This window comes from Bos indicus, chromosome 2 (genome assembly GCF_029378745.1).
Source record: "Bos indicus isolate NIAB-ARS_2022 breed Sahiwal x Tharparkar chromosome 2, NIAB-ARS_B.indTharparkar_mat_pri_1.0, whole genome shotgun sequence".
NCBI classification, from domain to species: Eukaryota; Metazoa; Chordata; class Mammalia; order Artiodactyla; family Bovidae; genus Bos; species Bos indicus.
The window spans coordinates 128,290,381-128,307,326 of NC_091761.1; the positions used below are offsets into that span (position 1 = coordinate 128,290,381).

At 52.6% G+C, this 16,946-nt stretch overlaps 1 protein-coding gene across 6 annotated transcripts in view; it reads left to right on the forward strand.

Annotated features, from left to right (window-relative positions):
• STPG1 (sperm tail PG-rich repeat containing 1) overlaps window positions 1-14,229 on the forward strand; it is a 63,787-nt gene extending 49,558 nt beyond the window's left edge. For all 6 annotated transcript variants that reach the window (XM_070776498.1, XM_070776509.1, XM_070776500.1 and 3 more), the window contains 2 exons: window positions 9,677-9,867; window positions 11,911-14,229. In XM_070776498.1, the coding sequence (XP_070632599.1) occupies window positions 9,677-9,867; window positions 11,911-11,987 (268 nt within the window). In that variant the 3' untranslated portion in view covers window positions 11,988-14,229. The remainder of the gene's footprint in view (window positions 1-9,676; window positions 9,868-11,910) is intronic.
• Window positions 14,230-16,946: the final 2,717 nt, after the last annotated feature.

Genomic DNA, 16,946 nt, shown 5'->3' on the forward strand with positions numbered 1-16,946 from the left:
AGCCCAGGAACACTGGCAACACTGGGTCTGATCAGACCATCAGCCCAGGACAAGGGGTCAGGGGTCAGGGAGAGGAGCAAGATGTGAGCCTGCTGTGTCCAACCCAGGGCCTGGATCTGGGACTCAGACCTCAGATGGAGCCCACCAGCTAAGTCCCTGATGCCCTAAGGATATGGGGTTCTGTATGTTGACACTCTTCACAGGCTGCAAGACTTGGGACCGGGAAAGGAAAGTCTCCAGGAACAGGCTGTTTCCAAATGTCAGGGGCTCCCTGCCTCCGGGTTGGCTTGTGCAATGCTGCCCCTCAATGGAGTGGGCAAGAGGGCAGGTTTCAGGGTTAGCAGACCTGAGTGGGAATCACAGCTCCGTCTCTAGCAGAAACTCCTCCTCCCTGAGCCTCCATGTCTCCATGTAATTAAGTGCAGATAAGAACCAGGGCTTCCCTGGTAGCTCAGCTGGTAAAGAATCTGCCTGCAATGCATGAGACCCCAGTTTGATCCTTGGGTTGGGAAGATCCCCAGTGGGATGGGCATGGCAACCCTCTCCAATATTTCGCTTGGAGAATCCCCATGGACAGAGGAGCCTGGCAGGCTGCAGTCCATGGGGTCGCAAAGAGTGGGATAGGCTACCCACTCCAGTATTCTTGGGTTTCCCTGGTAGCTCAGTCAGTAAGGAATCTGCCTGCAATTCGGGAGACGTGGGTTCGGTCCCTGAGTTCGGAAGATCCCCTGCAGGAGGGCATGGCAACTCACTCCAATATTCTCGCTTGGAGAATCCCCATGGACAGAGGAGCTTGGCGAGCTGCAGTCCATGGGGTTGCAAAGAGTTGGACACAACTGAGTGACTAAGCACAAGAAGCTGTGTGGATTAGATAAGAAAGGGCTTGAAAATAGTTCACTCTTCTTATTACAGCAGCTATTCTGCTATATCCCAGAGGGGATTTGTGAGGGTAGAGGCGGTGGTTGTTTTGTGGCGTGGCAGCTCAAGCCCCCATCCCAACTCTGGAAGCTTCTTCAGGGAACCGACGAGAGGAGAGGGGAGAGTGCTGCACGCTTAACTGTCTTCCTCAGAGCTGTGTCATTTGACCTTCGTTCGACTTTGGACGATTAACGTCTTCCTCAGAGCTGTGTCATTTGACCTTCGTTCGACTTTGGACGAGTGGTTTGAAACAGTCTCATTTTATGGCATTTGCCTCTGTCGGTCCGCAGGCCCTAGCTGTTTCTGGTGCTGAGCTGGAGGCTGTGGGGGAGCTCAGGGGAACAGAACACCCTCCATTCCTCAGCCAGGCTCTCCAGGAACAACTCCAGAGCAGGGCAGAGGAATGTACGCCCAAATGCGGGGTGGTGTGGGCCCCGAGTTTGTGTGGCCACACACATCCTCAAGGTCTGTCTTTCCAGCAGGGTCAGTGCAGTGTTGCTGGCATGTCCGGGGTGGCTCTGGAGCCCACTGGCTCTCCGTGATGCCTCCTGAATGGATGATGCTTGCTCACTAAACCTAGGAGTCGCTGCACACCATCCTCCTGCCCCTGGCGGCATCACAGTGCACACGAACTTGTTAAGGGCTCTGAGAAGGTCTGCTAAGTTGTTCAAGGCTCTGACAAGTCCTGCAGTAAAGGGACACGTCAGACCCAGTGTCTCTTAAACTTGGGTTCACCCTGGTGACTGGATGGCACCCCAGTTTCTACGGCAGGCTCTGGGGTCAGGGGCTGCCCTCGGTGCCTCCCTGGGCCTTTGTTTTTCCATGTGTGAAAAGAGGGGAAATCTTTCCATTTCTGACACTCCATGACCCCAGCTTTGCTCACTGTGTCTGTCCCTCAGGAGAGCATTTGGGGACAGTGAACATGGAGCCAGCCTGGACCCACAGAGGAAGGTCCGGGATATCCTTTTGAGTTGACATGGAAAGGGTGAAATCGAGAAATCATTTTATTTTTTAAAGCAAAGAGATAAAACTAAAGCGTGTTGTTGGTTATTTCAAAATAGCATCCATCTGTTGATGGCGGATGATGGAGAAAGGGATGTAATATAAAAGAAAAGATACAGCTGGATATGGTAGTATTTCAGGAGCATCCAAATGCCAGTCTCTCACATTTTAGGAGCATAGAAACTCCAGTCTCTCACGTTCAAATTCTGTTTCCTTTCCTGCGACCCTGAGGAGAAGGGAGAGGAAGGAGCACCTGTCCTGTCCTGGGGTTGCCAGGCCCCAGAGAAGGTCTGCGCTGTTTCCTCCCCATCAACATTCTGAGACTTTGCTCCACCTAGCCTCCTCATACGCAGATCCCCGGGGCTGCGTGGGGCAGCGGTGGAGAATCTGAGCATCGTCACCATGTCTCTGTTTCGGAAGCCCGGGCGTCACGTGCATGCAACAGGACGTGGGGGGCCTGTCCTTATTTCTCTTGCTGCCACGTGCATGGTTCCCTGTTCTCGGGTGGGGTTCCAGTTTGCAAAAATGGTATTTTGGGCTCTGCTTTCTTCAGGATGCAGAAAGGACAGGGGAGATGGTCATTCTCGCGGGAGTGGCTGAGCCCATGTCACCGACCCCTGCTGGCCTCCTGAGCTGGGAATGGGCTGAAGAGGCTGTGGCATCGTGGGCATAAGCATAGGCAGGGGCTCGGCCCCTGAGACTCCTGTCTTCCCGATCACCAGCCCCTGGGAGGCTGGGGGCAGGGTTGGGGTTCACTTAACTCCCTGGGAATTCAAATTCACCCTCTGGGAATTGGGGCAAGAACACTTTATTATTTGAAAAGGTCCTGATCCTGGGAAAGATTGAGGGCAGGAGGAGAAGGGGACGACAGAGGATAAGATGGTTGGATGGCATCACCGACTCAATGGACACGAGTTTGAGTAAACTCCGGGAGTTGGTGATGGACAGGGAGGCCTGGCGTGCTACAGTCCATGGGATCGCAAAGAGTTGGACACAACTGAGCGACTGAACTGAGCTGACACTTTGTAATGGGCTTGTGCAGGCATGCTATGTCACTTCAGTCATGTCTGACTCTTGGCGATCCTATAGACTGGAGCCCACAAGGCTCCTTTGTCCATCCACGCAATTCACTAGTTCTGGCACACTATAAGCTTTCTATGAGTGGCTTGTATTTTTATTGAAATGTGTGAGCGAGCGAGTCCTCTACACTCACCTGATGTTTCTCGAGTGGCCCTGCAGGGCAGATGCTATGCCAGGGCTAGAGGGGTGTTGGTGTGGTCATTTCTGGGCTCCTCAGCTGCAGAACACATCACCAAGCATCTCTTTGCTATGGCCACGTTGCTGACTCAAAAGCTAAGAGGATGTCGCAGCTCCCAGGGGGTCTTTGGAGGAGGGGCGTCAGCTAGGGCTTCATTTCTTCAGGTCTTCAGCATCTGTCACAGTGATGACTCAAGGGCTCAGGGTGAGTCAGGGTGAGGGCTTTTTGGAGATCAAAATAGTTCCTCCTAGGTGCTGCCTTCAACTCACGCCAGCAAGCAGGTGAAACACCCACTGACATCTTTCTAACCCTTGATCTGTTTCCTGGAGTTTTTAAGCCACTGGTTTTGCTCAGACACGCTGTCCTGTCACAGCCAGAGCCGAAGAATCAAGCCCCATTGGCCCTGCTCCAATTTGGGTAATTACGCTGGACCCACCTAAAGTTCCCCTGGGATTTTCAATTAGATATGGGATGCTTCTTCCCAAGCGGCTGTAATCTGTCACCCGCTACCCTGTTAAACAGATACCACATTCCACCCTAGAGGCAATCGGCTGCCCTTTAATGAAGAGAAAAAATTGCCCCTTTATTCCTCCCGACCCTGGGAATCCCTGAGGCAGAGTGACTCTGTGCCTGGGAGTGTCCCGAGGGTCTCCGATGCCCTCCCCCAGTGACCTGCTGAGTCGTTCTGGGAGACATTCATTATTCTCAGGGTGATTTGCAAATAGCTCACACTGGAAGCTGCAAACACAACTTAATCCAGTTGTGGCCAACTCAGAGCCTTTGATAGATGTTTTCTTTCCACCGGGCAGAACCAGATTGGCTTTTATCAGTTGGTGATGAGGCTCATAAAAGCCCTGGTCACAGTGCACTGTGGCTGCCCTGGGATCGAGCCAGTCTGCCCCCAGCGATTTGCCCAGCCCCACAGTGACACAGAAGGACCAGCCCGGATGACGGTAAAACTGTCAGGTGGGGTTCAGATGCCTGGGCTCCCCTGCTTGCTTCAACCCCCCTGCTTTTCTCTGCAGTCAGGCAAATGTTCTCAGGAATAGGGACCAGGGCCTCAGAGATGGATAAGACACCAGGCGTGCGTGCTAAGTCGCTTCAGTCGTGTCCAACTCTTTGTGACCCTGTGGACTGTAACCCGCCAGGCTCCTCTGTCCATGGGATTCTCCAGGCAAGGATGCTGGAGTGGGTTGGCGTGCCCTCCTCCAGGGGATCTCATAAGGCCCCGTCCCCTCTGATAGAGAGCTAGGAAAGTCAAAAGTGCAGGAAAGCCAGTGTGTTTCTTGCAGAGAAGAATGGCTGCCATGTACTGAGGGGCCTGCCACACGGTGCTCAGAGCTTTCACGTTGCCTGGTGTTTTCCAGCTCCCCCACTGGTCAGGATGGTTACACAGAGTTCACAGAGGATGCAGACTCACTCAGGCGGTGGAACAGAGAAGCCAGGTCTGACTCCAAAACCCATGCTCCTCTGGGGAGCCAGGGAAGGAAGGTGGGAAATGGAGAGGGAAGTGGCTGGGAGAGTTTCCCTGGAGGAGATGAGAAGCGAAGAGGAGGTCAGAGCTCCCGGGGAAAGGAGGTGCTCCCGGAAAAAGGACCAGCAGGGCAAGGCGTGGAATTGTTGGATGGTACTGTGCCGGGTGTTTCTGAGAGGCAGCTGGGAGTTAGGTGGCTTTGAGAGGCCATGGGTAGGAGTTTTCCTGTCACTCCCATCAGGGTCTGTAAGGGGGATGGTCAGAAGCCCAAGCGAACAACCCAGAATTGACGGGCGGATGGAGGCTTGAAGGCAGTCCAGGGCCCCAGCCTCCGCCTCCCTGTGCCCAGTCCTGGCTTGTCCCACTTCCAGGCTTTTGCACCTGCTCTTTCCTCTGTAGGAAATGCCCCCTTCTGAGGAGACACAAGAGACGCGGGTTCGATCCCTTTGGGAAGATCCCCTGGAGTAGGAAATGGCAACCCACCCCAGTGTTCTTGTCTGGCAAATCCCATGGACAGAGGAGCCTGGAGGGCTACAGGCCATGGAGTCACAAAGAGCCAGCCAGACATGGCTGAGTGTGCACACGCTGAGCATGGCTGTGTGTCCACACTTTCTACCCAAAGAAGCCCTGATGACTTTCCAGGGCAAATGTTAACTCTTCTAGGGGAGATTTCTGGATTCACCCAGTTGGAATCTATTCTAACATTTCATGTTTTAGAAAAATGATATGGTTTTTGCAGTAGTCATGTATGGATATGAGAGTTGGACTATAAGGAAAGCTGAGCAGGGAAGAATTTATGCTTTTGAACTGTGGTGTTGGAGAAGACTCTTGAGAGTCCCATGGACAGCAAGGAGATCCAACCAGTCCATCCTAAAGGAAATGTCCTAAATATTCATTGGAAGGACTGATAGAGAAGTTCCAATACTCTGGCCACCTGATGTGAAGAACTGACTCATTGGAAAAGACCCTGATGCTGGGAAAGATTGAAGGCAGGAGGAGAAGGGGATGACAGAGGATGAGATGGTTGGATGGCATCACCGACTCGATGGACATGAATTTGAGCAAGCTGCAAGAGTTGGTGTTGGACAGGGAGGCCTGGCATGCTGTGGTCCATGGGGCCTCAGAGTCAGACATGACTGAGCGACTGAACTGAACTGAACAGCACTCATTCATCTTTATAACAGCCCTGGGTGGCAGGTATTATTATCTACTGCTTTACAGATAAAGAAATTCAAGCTTAGGGAGGTTAAGAGACTTTTCTAAGGATGCATAGCTAGTGGATGGGGAGGCGGAGATTCAGACTCAAGCCTGTCTGAGTGCAGCCTGTCCTGCCTTGAGTCATCAGCAGTCGTGACTGTCACTAACAGTGGAGCATTCAGGGTCTGTGCTTAGCCCACTACAGTCTGGACTCCCCACAGTGTTGGCACAGAGCCATATATGGGGCTGACACTCTCCAGAGATCCAAAAGTTGAGTTGGTGGGGTCAAGCCTCTCCTGGACAAGTGGATGGAGGGGTGGGAGAAGGACGGCTCTCACTCACTCTCAGCAAGAATCTGGTGAGAGACTGATCCCACCTGCCCAGCCACCTGCAGGCCATCGCTGGTCAGGAGGGTAGACACTTCAGTCTACTCAAAGAATTGGGCTCGGGTTGACCCAGACCCACGGGGTGACCTCATATGGCGGTTGGCCCATTCCAGCTCTAACTTCGAGGAATCATGATGCCAGTCACACACTCATCAAACTCCTGAAGGTGCTCAGAACAACTAGACTCCAGCTTTTATTTATAAGGCGAGAGTGGTGGATCACACTATATATTATCAGTTCTTCCATGCAAACTGGAGGGAAAGAAAGGAGGCAATGTATTTTTTTTTTTTTAGGCACATCTGTGATTTTTATTTTTCATAAATGTATATGCTATACAGGCAACTCCTAATATATAAAGATGTATATACTTCCCAAAAATGGCTAGTGGCATAGCCCAGCCTCAGGTTAGACCTGGTAGAAGTGGTTGGGCTAAGCTTTTCCCTCAAAATGAGCCCTGGGTGGTGTTGACATTAGTGAGCAAGGCTGGGATGTCACCTGGCCCTGTGGGAGGTGTGATCTGGGGGAAGTTCAAACTTTGTTAAGACTTTTATCTTCATCTTCAAACTTCATGGACTAATTTAGCTTCTTGCTATGGTTGTTTTCAGTTAATTTTTTTTTTAACTTAATTTTGTACTGGGGTGCTGGGAGGGATTGGGGGCAGGAGGAGAAGGGGACGACAGAGGATGAGATGGCTGGATGGCATCACTGACTCGATGGATGTGAGTCTGAGTGAACTCTGGGAGCTGGTGATGGACAGGGAGGCCTGGCGTGCTGCGATTCATGGGGTTGCAAAGAGTCGGACACGACTGAGCGACTGAACTGAACTGAACTGAACTGATAGCCAATTCACAAACAATGTTGTGATAGCTTCAGGTGAACAGCAAAGGGACTCAGCCATATATATACACGTATCCATTCTCCCCCAAGCTCCAGGAGGCAATGTAGTTTTCCTCCTTTCCCCATGGCCACCTTTATTCTAAATACAAGCATCCAAGCCAGCTGTTCCTCCATCCCAAGATGTGAGCCTCAAGTAGGCTGCCCACAGCAGCCCTTCCACCCCCCGGCAATGGGAGTGTCCACCCTGCCTCAAGGTAACTCTAGCGAGGGGTCCCCTAACCTCACTTTCGGAGGCTCTGTTGTCCGTGTGGGATCCGGCGGCAGGCAGTGGTACTGCAGGGGATGGTAGTAATAACAATGACTCCTTTTACTGCGCTGTGCTAGGGTCCTGACATAGCTTCTCTCCAGTCTTCCGACCCCTTATAAGCGGGGAACAGAGAGGACCAGGGACTTGGCTGACTGGCGTTCCAACTCAGGCCTATGTGACTCCGAAAGTCAAAAACACCCCACTGCCAAGAGGCCCTCTGCACGTGGCAGGGCATCAAGACTTGGGTTGCAAAGCCGCACGACTCCCCACCTGCTCTGTCATATCAGGTGACTTACTTCCTCTCTCTGGGCCCCAACTTCTTTGGCAAAAGAAGGAGGTTGGATGAGACATCTCTAGGTCGCCTATAGTTCTCCGAGTCTGAGAACACCTCTCTTCAGAAGATGTTGGCCAAAGGGCACCAGAATTCCAGCGCTGGGGATCCCAGTCCCTCTTCTGTTTGGATGGGTTGACGTCAAGCTGGGGTGCATCTCCTGGGGCCATTCAGGGCTCTGAGAAACCTCTCCTACCTTTTGGTGAAAGACCTAAGGAGAAGTTGCAAATGCGAGGTGGGAGTGAGCAGCCCTTCTATGGCATGGCTGGGGGAGTAGAGGGATCCTCACTGTAATCTCAGGATTCCTGGGCAACCCAGTGGACCTCTTTGGGTTTTTTATTTTGTTTTTTTTCCCACCTGTGCTCATTACCTGAGTGCTTTTCTCTTTTTATTATTTTCTTTTTATTTACTGGCTCTTTAGCTGTGGACTCTCTAATTGTGGCACATGGGCTTCGGAACGCCTGGGCTGAGTTGCCCTGTGGCATGTGGGATCTTAGTTCCCCAGGGAGGGGTCGAACCACATCCCCTGCCCCAGTGGGACTTTTTGAATCAAGGCCCAAAGGGAGGTCACAGCTTAGAGGTTGTCATGTCCAACCCCCTCATTTTACAGATGGGGAGACTCAGTCTCAGAGTGAATTAGAGTGAGGGTTCGGGTACAGGTTCCATCTCTCTTTAATTTATTCTCTCAATAACAGGCTTTACAAGACTCCCTTTCCTGAAGGAGGGGGAGACAGAACTAAAAACAACTGAAATCTCAATTGTTGGCGATTGTTATCCAGAGGTCTCTTGATTTCCAACCCAGTATTTTTCCACTCCTACCTCCTGCCTTGCCAGAAAAATATCGAATATGTTTGTGAAACATCAATGCTAGGGCAACCTCTAATCTTGGGAAGGCAAACCCTTGGAATTCCGGGTGCCTGTCCCGTTTCCTGGCCATGTAGGCGTCACAAGTGGTTTACTGATGTTCTTCCCATTAAGCCCAAGTGAGGCCTTAGTTCTTTTTTTGTTTTTTCCTATTAAAATATTAGTTTATTTCATGTCTTTGCTGTGCCCAGCAAATTATGTCAGTTATTTTTAATCCCACTTAGAAACGTTTACATTTATTTTAGAAGGATAAGTGAAACCAACCCCAGCAGGGCTTGTCCGTAGCAGTTTATATCTCCAGTAAATCTGCTTTTGTTCTGATCAAATGTGTTTTTAGAATTTTTAGCACTAGGGTAAAAGTCCCTTTAAAAATTAGATGGTAAATTGAAAGACCAATAAAGCTGTTAGTCTTAAAATATACGTGCTCTTTGGCACTTCTTGTTTCTTACTGTAGGAATGGATGAGGGAAGGAAGCGTGAAGTTGGAGCAATTTAAAAGCGGTTTCCAGAAAACTCGCTCTCGTTTAAAAAGTATGTTCCTTGAATGTGCACTGTGCGTCCACGCTGTACTTTTTTCACGTTTCAGTTTGGCCTTAAAGTGAAGGGCTGAAGCAAGGCCTAGGGCGTGTGATTTAGAAGGAAAAGTTAATCCCTCCCTCAGCCAGCTGTGTAACCGAAGGGAAGCTTTCTCAGTTCCTTACTCTGAGCTCCAGCCAGGCACGATCACGTGATCAGAGCTGGCCCATGGCTTTGATGCTGTCTGCCTTTCTGATCAGCTCGATGACATCGGCCATCCTCAGCAGCACTGTGTACCGAGCTCTCGCTCTGTGCTGGGCCCTGTCCTGACCACCATGTGTTAAGGGCGTCATCTCCTTTAACCCTGACAACAAGCCTATGGGATAGGTCCTGTTGCGATCGCCCTTGTGCAGGCGAGGAGACTGAAGTCCAGGGTCCCCAGACCACTGGCGGTGGAGCTGGAAGCAGAAACCGGTCTCCTACGCAGCATCCAGGCCTCTCGCAGACGGCTCAGCGCTACAGCTAAAACCTGCCACTTTCCCCATAGACTGACTTAGTGACATCTTCCCGATTTGTCTTTTCTAAAGGAGAAACCCCATCCTGAACTTCTCTGCCCAGCCTTTGCCTCTGCCCCCGAAGCCACCTCTGCCAGGCCCCGGGCAATACGAGATCGTGGACTACACGGGGCCCCGCAAGCACTTCATCTCCAGTGCGTCTTTCGTGTCCAACACCAGACGGTGGACAGCGGGGCCGTCCCAGCCAGGCATGCCCGGCCCAGGTCAGAGGACTGCCTTCAATGATTGTAAAAACTAAATCTGGAATTGTTTGTCATTCCTGGGCCATCAAATGCCACTGATTTATAGGCTGTTTGCCAAACACTTTACAGGGGTTAGAGTGGATAGAGAAGACTTTTCAGCTTACACTTTTAGAGTATGAAAGGTTTTCTGTTTTTTTTTTTTTTTTTTAAGGTGAAAGGGCTCTTATTGATGATCCAGGCCAAGGATTTGTAACTGAGAACTGTGAACATTCAGGGGCTTCCCTGGTGGCTCAGTGGTAAAGAATCTGCCTGCCAATGCAGGAGATGCAGGTTCGATCCCTAGGTTGGGAAGATCCCTTGGAGAAGGAAGTGGCAACCCAGTCCAGTATTCTTGCCTGGGAAATCCAATGGACAGAGCACCTGGTGGGCTATAGTCCATGGGGTCGCGAGAGTTGGACACAACTCAGTGACTAAACAACGACAACAGGAATGTTCAAGAGGCACAAAGGTGGGCTGTAGTGGGTCTGTGACTTGAAATTGTCTGCAGATTTGGAGCACGCAGGCATTATTTTCTGGGGGAAAGAGCCACAGCTTTTGTCTAAAAAGTTCACATTCTTAAAAATGTTTAAGCTGTGGTTCTAATCTGACGAGGTCACTTCCCAGATGGGGAGGGCCCAGAGAGCAAGTGTCACAGCCCGAGGAGGAGAAGCGGCAAGGCTGAGACCCAGACTCTCTTCCCTCGATGCCTTGTCTGTCTTGAAATAAACCAGGGCTCCACCTGAGCAGCTCTTTCAAGCCACCTAGTTCCGCTCCCTCTTACAGGTGAGCTTGAGTGGTGGGACCCTGTTACCCTCCCCACCAAGATCTGCCTGAGAGCTGACAGCCGGGGGACTTGCTCCAGCGGGTGGTCTACACTGCCCCCCCTCACCTACTTGTAGTTCTCAGTGGAGCTCTTTAGCCATTTACGGCCCCCACGATGGCAGAGTTGATGGCATTGGGGACTGACAAGCGGGCTGGTGGGCAGGACTTCGGGGACTGCCAGGCCTGCGAAAGTCAGTCTTTCAATGAGTATCTCTGAGGCTCCCACCCTAGGGAGGAAAAGATGACTTAAGTCCAGTGCCAGCCCCCCAAAGCATCCCCATCCCTCCACATACACAGGTGAGTAAAATGTAAGGTAGACTGGACAGGGAGAATGTCATTCCCATGGCTTTGTTCCTGGAAATATAGTGATAATCAAGCCAGTAAGATGGCAGAGGTTCGGCCTTGGGCTCATTTGGCCAGTCCAGGCAGAACTCAGCTTAGTTCGGCAAGTGTACTAAGGTGCCGTGAGAGTGGTGAGCGGGAGGACCCCGGGCACAGCAGGATCCTGGTCTGCCCCTGTTTGGCCCGGTCCTCTAGGAGCTTTCTCTGAGCACCTTCTCCATGCCGGTGCCTGGAGTGCAGCTGCAGGCTGGTTCCTGCTGCTGTGTTCCCCTAGGCCAAGGTGGGCTTCCCTGAGGGCCCCCCCAGCCTAAGCACTTGCAAATATCAGCCTTCTTGGCTTCCGGTGTATGCAGACCTTCCTAGACAGCCATGGAAGCTTCCCGTCAGCGGCTCCCTCATGAACCAAATCTGCATCAGTGTAAGAGTTTCCAGTCACCCCAGGCTGTGGTTTCCAAGCCCTGAGTGATCCTGGCTGCTGTTGTCATGGCTTTCAGAGTTTTTTTTTTTTTTTTTTTAATTTCTGAACTAAATCAAAGCAAAACCCCATTAAGCTGACCCTCAGCTTCTTTAAGACTATTGCTATCCTCATTCCCCAGCCCCCCTCAAATTTTATACAACTCCTTTGCAAATTTTCTTCTGTTAAAGAAGTTAGTGAGTTGAAGAAGGTGGGAAACCAGAGTTTGAGTCCCACCCGGGCCAGTTTCAGAGCCCAACGACCTTGGGCCAGTCCCTACTTCCCTGACTCCCCACGATGCCAGATGCGGGGGGCCTGATCAGGGGGTCCCGCCCTCTCTGATGCCAAGTGTTAGGGTCTTGAGGACTGGCCTTTTCTTTCTCAATGCTCTCTCTTTCTCCCCACAGCCACGTACAGGCCGGAATTCCCTGGCAAGCAGTCCTTTCTCTACAATGAGGACAACAAATGGATCCCAGTGTTGTAGTCACCGCATTCGAGCTCAAGGAGACCCCCGGCCACCCACCCAGGCACCCCAGGGGGGCAGCAGGGAGTGCCCATCTCGTGTGTGTACGCCAGCCGATGGCACGGGGCGGCCTCGCCCCCTCCCCTCACCCCTGGCCTGCTTTTGCAACCAGACTCCATGCTTGTCCGTGTCCTGAGCCGCCCCCTGGAGCGTGGAGACCCCCAACCCCGCCCCGACCCTGCACTGAGCCCCGTGGATTCCTGAGCAGAAGCGAGAGGTGGACAGAGCCCCCACTCCGTCGCTTTACCCCTCGCACCCGTCCAGGCCGGCTCTGCACACCTCCCCGCTCAGTCTCCAGCATCTCGCAAAGCTCGGCCTCCAAGAGGAGGCCGCCGCCAGCCGATGCCCCATCCCGAAGCCTGATGATGAGCCAGGGCCCTGGGGCTGTGGCCCCGGCACCCTCCCATCCTTTGGCCTTTGACCTCCACATCCCTCCCGGAATACTAGGGGCCAGGAAGGCCCAGAGGCACAGTGACAGGGACCTGGAGGGGTTGCCTGGCCCTTGCCCCCCAGCTCAGGCCTCGTGTCTCACCTCAGGAAGAGCGTGGCAGCATCGCTGTGTTCTCGTGAGCTCATCACCCGCCCTCAGGGGAGGCCAACCCGTCCGCTTATCGGCTCTGTGCTCAAGGGGCAGGTGCAGGCAGGAGCCTCGGGGGCCAGAGTCCCGGGCACAGATGTTCTGAGGGGTGCCTGTAGGTTCTTTCACCCGGCTTTCCCCTTCCCTGGCCCAGTCTCTGTCCCCCCACCTCCAGCTCAAGTTGAATATGACCTTGACCGAACCTTTTCGGGCCTGCCAAGTCAGTCGCCCTTGGCAAGGAAAAGGGATTCTCAAGGAACCCAGAGGAGCTAGAGTTAACCACACGGCCCTCCTTCCCTAGCCACCCGCATGGCTTTGACTTGTAAGTGGAAGCCTCCTTTGCCCTCTCCTATACCTCCCTGTGCCCCCGCTTGCCCTTGACTCTCTCCTTAGACTTTGCTCCATGACTTTTAGCTCGGAACTGGCCACTGACTGTTTCTCCTTTCAGGGAAGGGCTGCTGAGGAAGAGGGCAGGAGGAGGATGGAACAGCGTGTCCAATTAAACCGAGTTCTCATTTCTCACAAAAGCTGGCCTTGCTGTAAGCCTCAGGTTCTTGGCAAGCAGCCCACTGCTCTGGGTGACCAGGAGGCAGTCTGGAGTGTGGCCCCAGGAGCGTCCAGGGTCTGGACCTGAAGGCAGACACCTTGTGCTGCATCCGCTCTGACCCTAGCTTCTCCTAGGGGTCAGGTTGGAGCAGAATTTGGAGGCTTAAGGTCAAGCACTTCCAGGGCTGGGTGGGCAAGGCAGGGAGCGAAACAGGTGAGGCGAGAGGAGGTCCGGGAGCTCAGCCCGGTGTCCCTCTAAAGGCCTGCTACGTATCACCAGATCTGCAGATTCTTCAAGAGAACCTGTGAAATTTTAAAACCTGAAACTTCTCGATTGGAGATGTTAACAACCTTATTTCAATTAAAAATTTTTTATTCAGGCTAAAAAGGAAACTCTTCTGCAGTCATCAGCTGTCCACTTGGGCACTAGGAATTCTGGAAGACCCCAAAGGCTGACACTTGAAGCCACACCTTTCTTTGACTCTTGACAATACTGCCGGACCTGAAGGCCTTGACTTTTAGGTCCCTCCGACCCCAGCGGACCTTAGCTGGTCCCTGGGTTGGAAGCCACCAGGCCTGGGGTCCCTGAGGCTGAAGAAGACAGGCTGCTCCCCTCGGGGACACCTGGGCCATACACCGGGTGCAGATGAGGACTGTCTCTGTAGAAACTCCTTCCAGTGGGATGAGGAAGGCGGACACCCTGGGAGGAGAGTGGCAGGGCCACCGTCAGGGCTGCTCTTGGCCAGGCAGAATCTGTGTTCCATAGAAGACAGGGCTGGAGCTGAGACCCTGAGCTCTGAGGGTGTGTCTGGGTGGTACCCAGCCTCTCTGAAGATTTCGTAGGCTGCTCACGGCTCCGTCCAGCCCCAGGGTCCCCAGGCCCCAGCTGTATGGTAGGATCACTTCGGGAGCTATTCAAGAGTCATACCGCTCAGGCCTGAGCCTCACAGTTCTGATTTAACTGACTTGAGGTAGGGTTTGGGCTGTGGTATCTTTGTGAAAGTTATTGGTGTGATTACAAAGAGTCTAGTTAGGGTTAGGATACACTGATATTTTAATAAAGTATTTTCCAAATTTTAATGTGCATGCAAATCACTTGGAAATCTTATTCCAAGACCTGGGTGGGGCTCGAGAGCCTACATATCTTTTCTTAAATTGATATATAATTGAAATAAAACATTGTATTAGTTTTAGGTGTGTTTTGAACAAGCTGCCAGGTGATGCGGATGCTGCTGGTCCTTGGACCACACTTAAAAGTAGCAAAGGCCTAGTGCTGTGCTGAGTCGCTCAGTCTTGTCTGACTCTTTGCAGCCCCGTGGACTGTAGCCCACCAGGCTCCTCTGTCCATGAGATTCCCCAGGCAGGAATACTGGAGTGGGTTGCCATGCCCTCCTCCAGGGGGTCTTCCCCACCCAGGGATCAAACCCAGGTCTCCCGCATTGCAGACGGGTTCTTTACCGACTGAGCCCCCGGGGAAGCCCAAAGTTTCCATGAATATACTCAACTGTTGAACTCTTCATCTGGGCCTGCATGCGTTCATCTATCTGCCTGTCAGCTTACTTGTCCTCCCCTCCCTCCCTCCCTCCTTCCCCTCATCTCCTCACTACTCCGTCATCCCCGTCTCCTGAGGTCCTCATCCATCCCTTTCTCCGCTTGCTTACTCATTATCTACCACGCGAAGCTCCCCACAGGCAGAGGATGACATCTCTATCAGCCACCAGCCGGCTTTATACAGTGGCCCCTCTTTGGAGAGGACTTGCCTTCACCCTCTTGCCTTTTCCACTCTGAAGGAAAGGCAAGCCCCGAACGGCCGCTGTCGGGCTCAGGAGCTGCCCTTTGCTCCCTGATGTTCTCGGAGGGCAGGGCAGCATTTCCTCAAAGCTTCCAGGGTTCTCTTTCTTTGAGTTCCCAACAGCCTTCCTAAGGCACTGACTGCCTTGTCTCTCCATGTGGAGGGGTGAGCAGTGGGCCTCAGAGGCTTTGCTGGAGGCTGTGAGTGGAGGGCGTATATGGGGAGCCCCAGGACTCACTCCTGAGCTCGGCAGCAGGCTGTGCCCTGGTCCCCATGGTTCCCTGTGTGCCTGAGTCCCTTCCAGACCCTGTCAAGTTTCAGAGGTGGCGAGGTCTGTATAAGCACTGATACTACAATGTGCGCTCAAGGCCGGGGTAACCACTGCTCTAAACCTCTCTAAAGCAGGGGTTCTCAACCTTGAGTGCATGTTGTAGTAACGGCGGCGGCGGGGCTGGGGCTGGCGGGGCGGTGCTTTAAAGGTACTGAGGTCTGGCCCCAATCCCGGAAAATCTGATATAGTTGCTGTAGGGTGCGATCCGGGCAGCAGGGATAAAAGCTGCCGGGGTGATGAATTCCAAGGTGCAGTCAGGGTTGAGAAGACCACCTTCCTGCTTCCGGTGGTTCCGGAAGGAAAGGAACAGATGCTGAGCACCTCTGGCCTGCCTGTCAGCGTGCTGACACTCCACACACTCTGCGCTTTCACCCTCACGGTGATGTCATGGCAGCAGTGAGGCCTGGAGTGGGCTGAGCAGTCTGGGTGCTTCACGGGGTCCCTACCAGTGCTAGGGAAGCAATGCTGGAATCTGAGGCCAAAGGAAAACATCTGCAATACTGACACTCCCTTCAAAGTTTTGATATTTTGTCTTTTTTTTTTTTTTTTTGCCTTAATTTCAAAAAGCATTGCATTGGACAATGATGTAGCTTGATTACTGAGCTCTCTGGGTAGGCCTGGGCCTCCCTGGCCTGACCTGAGTCCTGGCCCCAGGGCAATGGGAATTAGGACTCTGGATTGGCTGTCAGAGCTGGAAGGCCCTTGGAGAGACATCCATGGTTTTCAAACTTGTTTAGTTCAGACAGAAGTTAACATGAGAAATCTATCATGCACATGAAGAAAAGCAGAGCAGCTGTGAATGAAGTCTGGGGAGGACACCCAAGGACTGCCTGCTGTCCCATGCCCCACACTGTGGGGGGTTTGAGACCCACCAGTGAGCCCCAGGGCTCTAAAGATGACAGCTACCTGATGGCTCAGGTAGAACATGCCTGTCATTCTACAGCCAAAGAAGTTGAGGACTAGAGGCGGAGTGTGTGGGTAAGCCAGAAGGAAGGAAGGAAGGAAGGAAGGGCGGGAGGAAGGAAGGATGATTTGTCCCATTCTCCAGGGAAAATGAAGACCGATTTGTAGCCCCTGTCAAGTCCTGGGGTGTAAACACTCTCTCCTGCATACTGACATCACTGACCTCAGAGCTGGGGGGAGCTCACGATTGAGTCTGTAAGCAGGTAGGAGCCAGCTCCAGGAAAAGTGAGTTGGTGGAGAGCTTGGGTCCACGACTCTCTGTCCTGGGCTCTGTCTGCTGCCCCGCTGTGAGGTCCTCAGCGAGGGCATCCTAGGCCTCTTTCACCTCCAGAGTCAGTGACCCTGAGGTGGTGACGTCCGCCTGTGGGGCCAGACAGGACAGGCCTCACAGGGCCCATGCTGGGAATCAGGACCCGTGGCCTTGCAGGGGGGCACCTCTGGTTCACCGGGACCCAGCATTGACCACCATCCTTCAAGTCCGAGGAAACTGCTCACAGGATAGAGGAGGAGAGAGTCCCTGTTTCCTTTCACCCTTTCCTTCTGGAAGACTCTCATAAGAGGAGCCAGTGTGACATTTGAAGTAATATATATGGAGAATTTTATTACTAAATAGCATATGAGTATACAAAATGCATAACTGAATAACAGCTAAAAAAATAATCCAAGAAATGTGAAATACACATTTTTTGAAATGATAAAAATGTATCCATG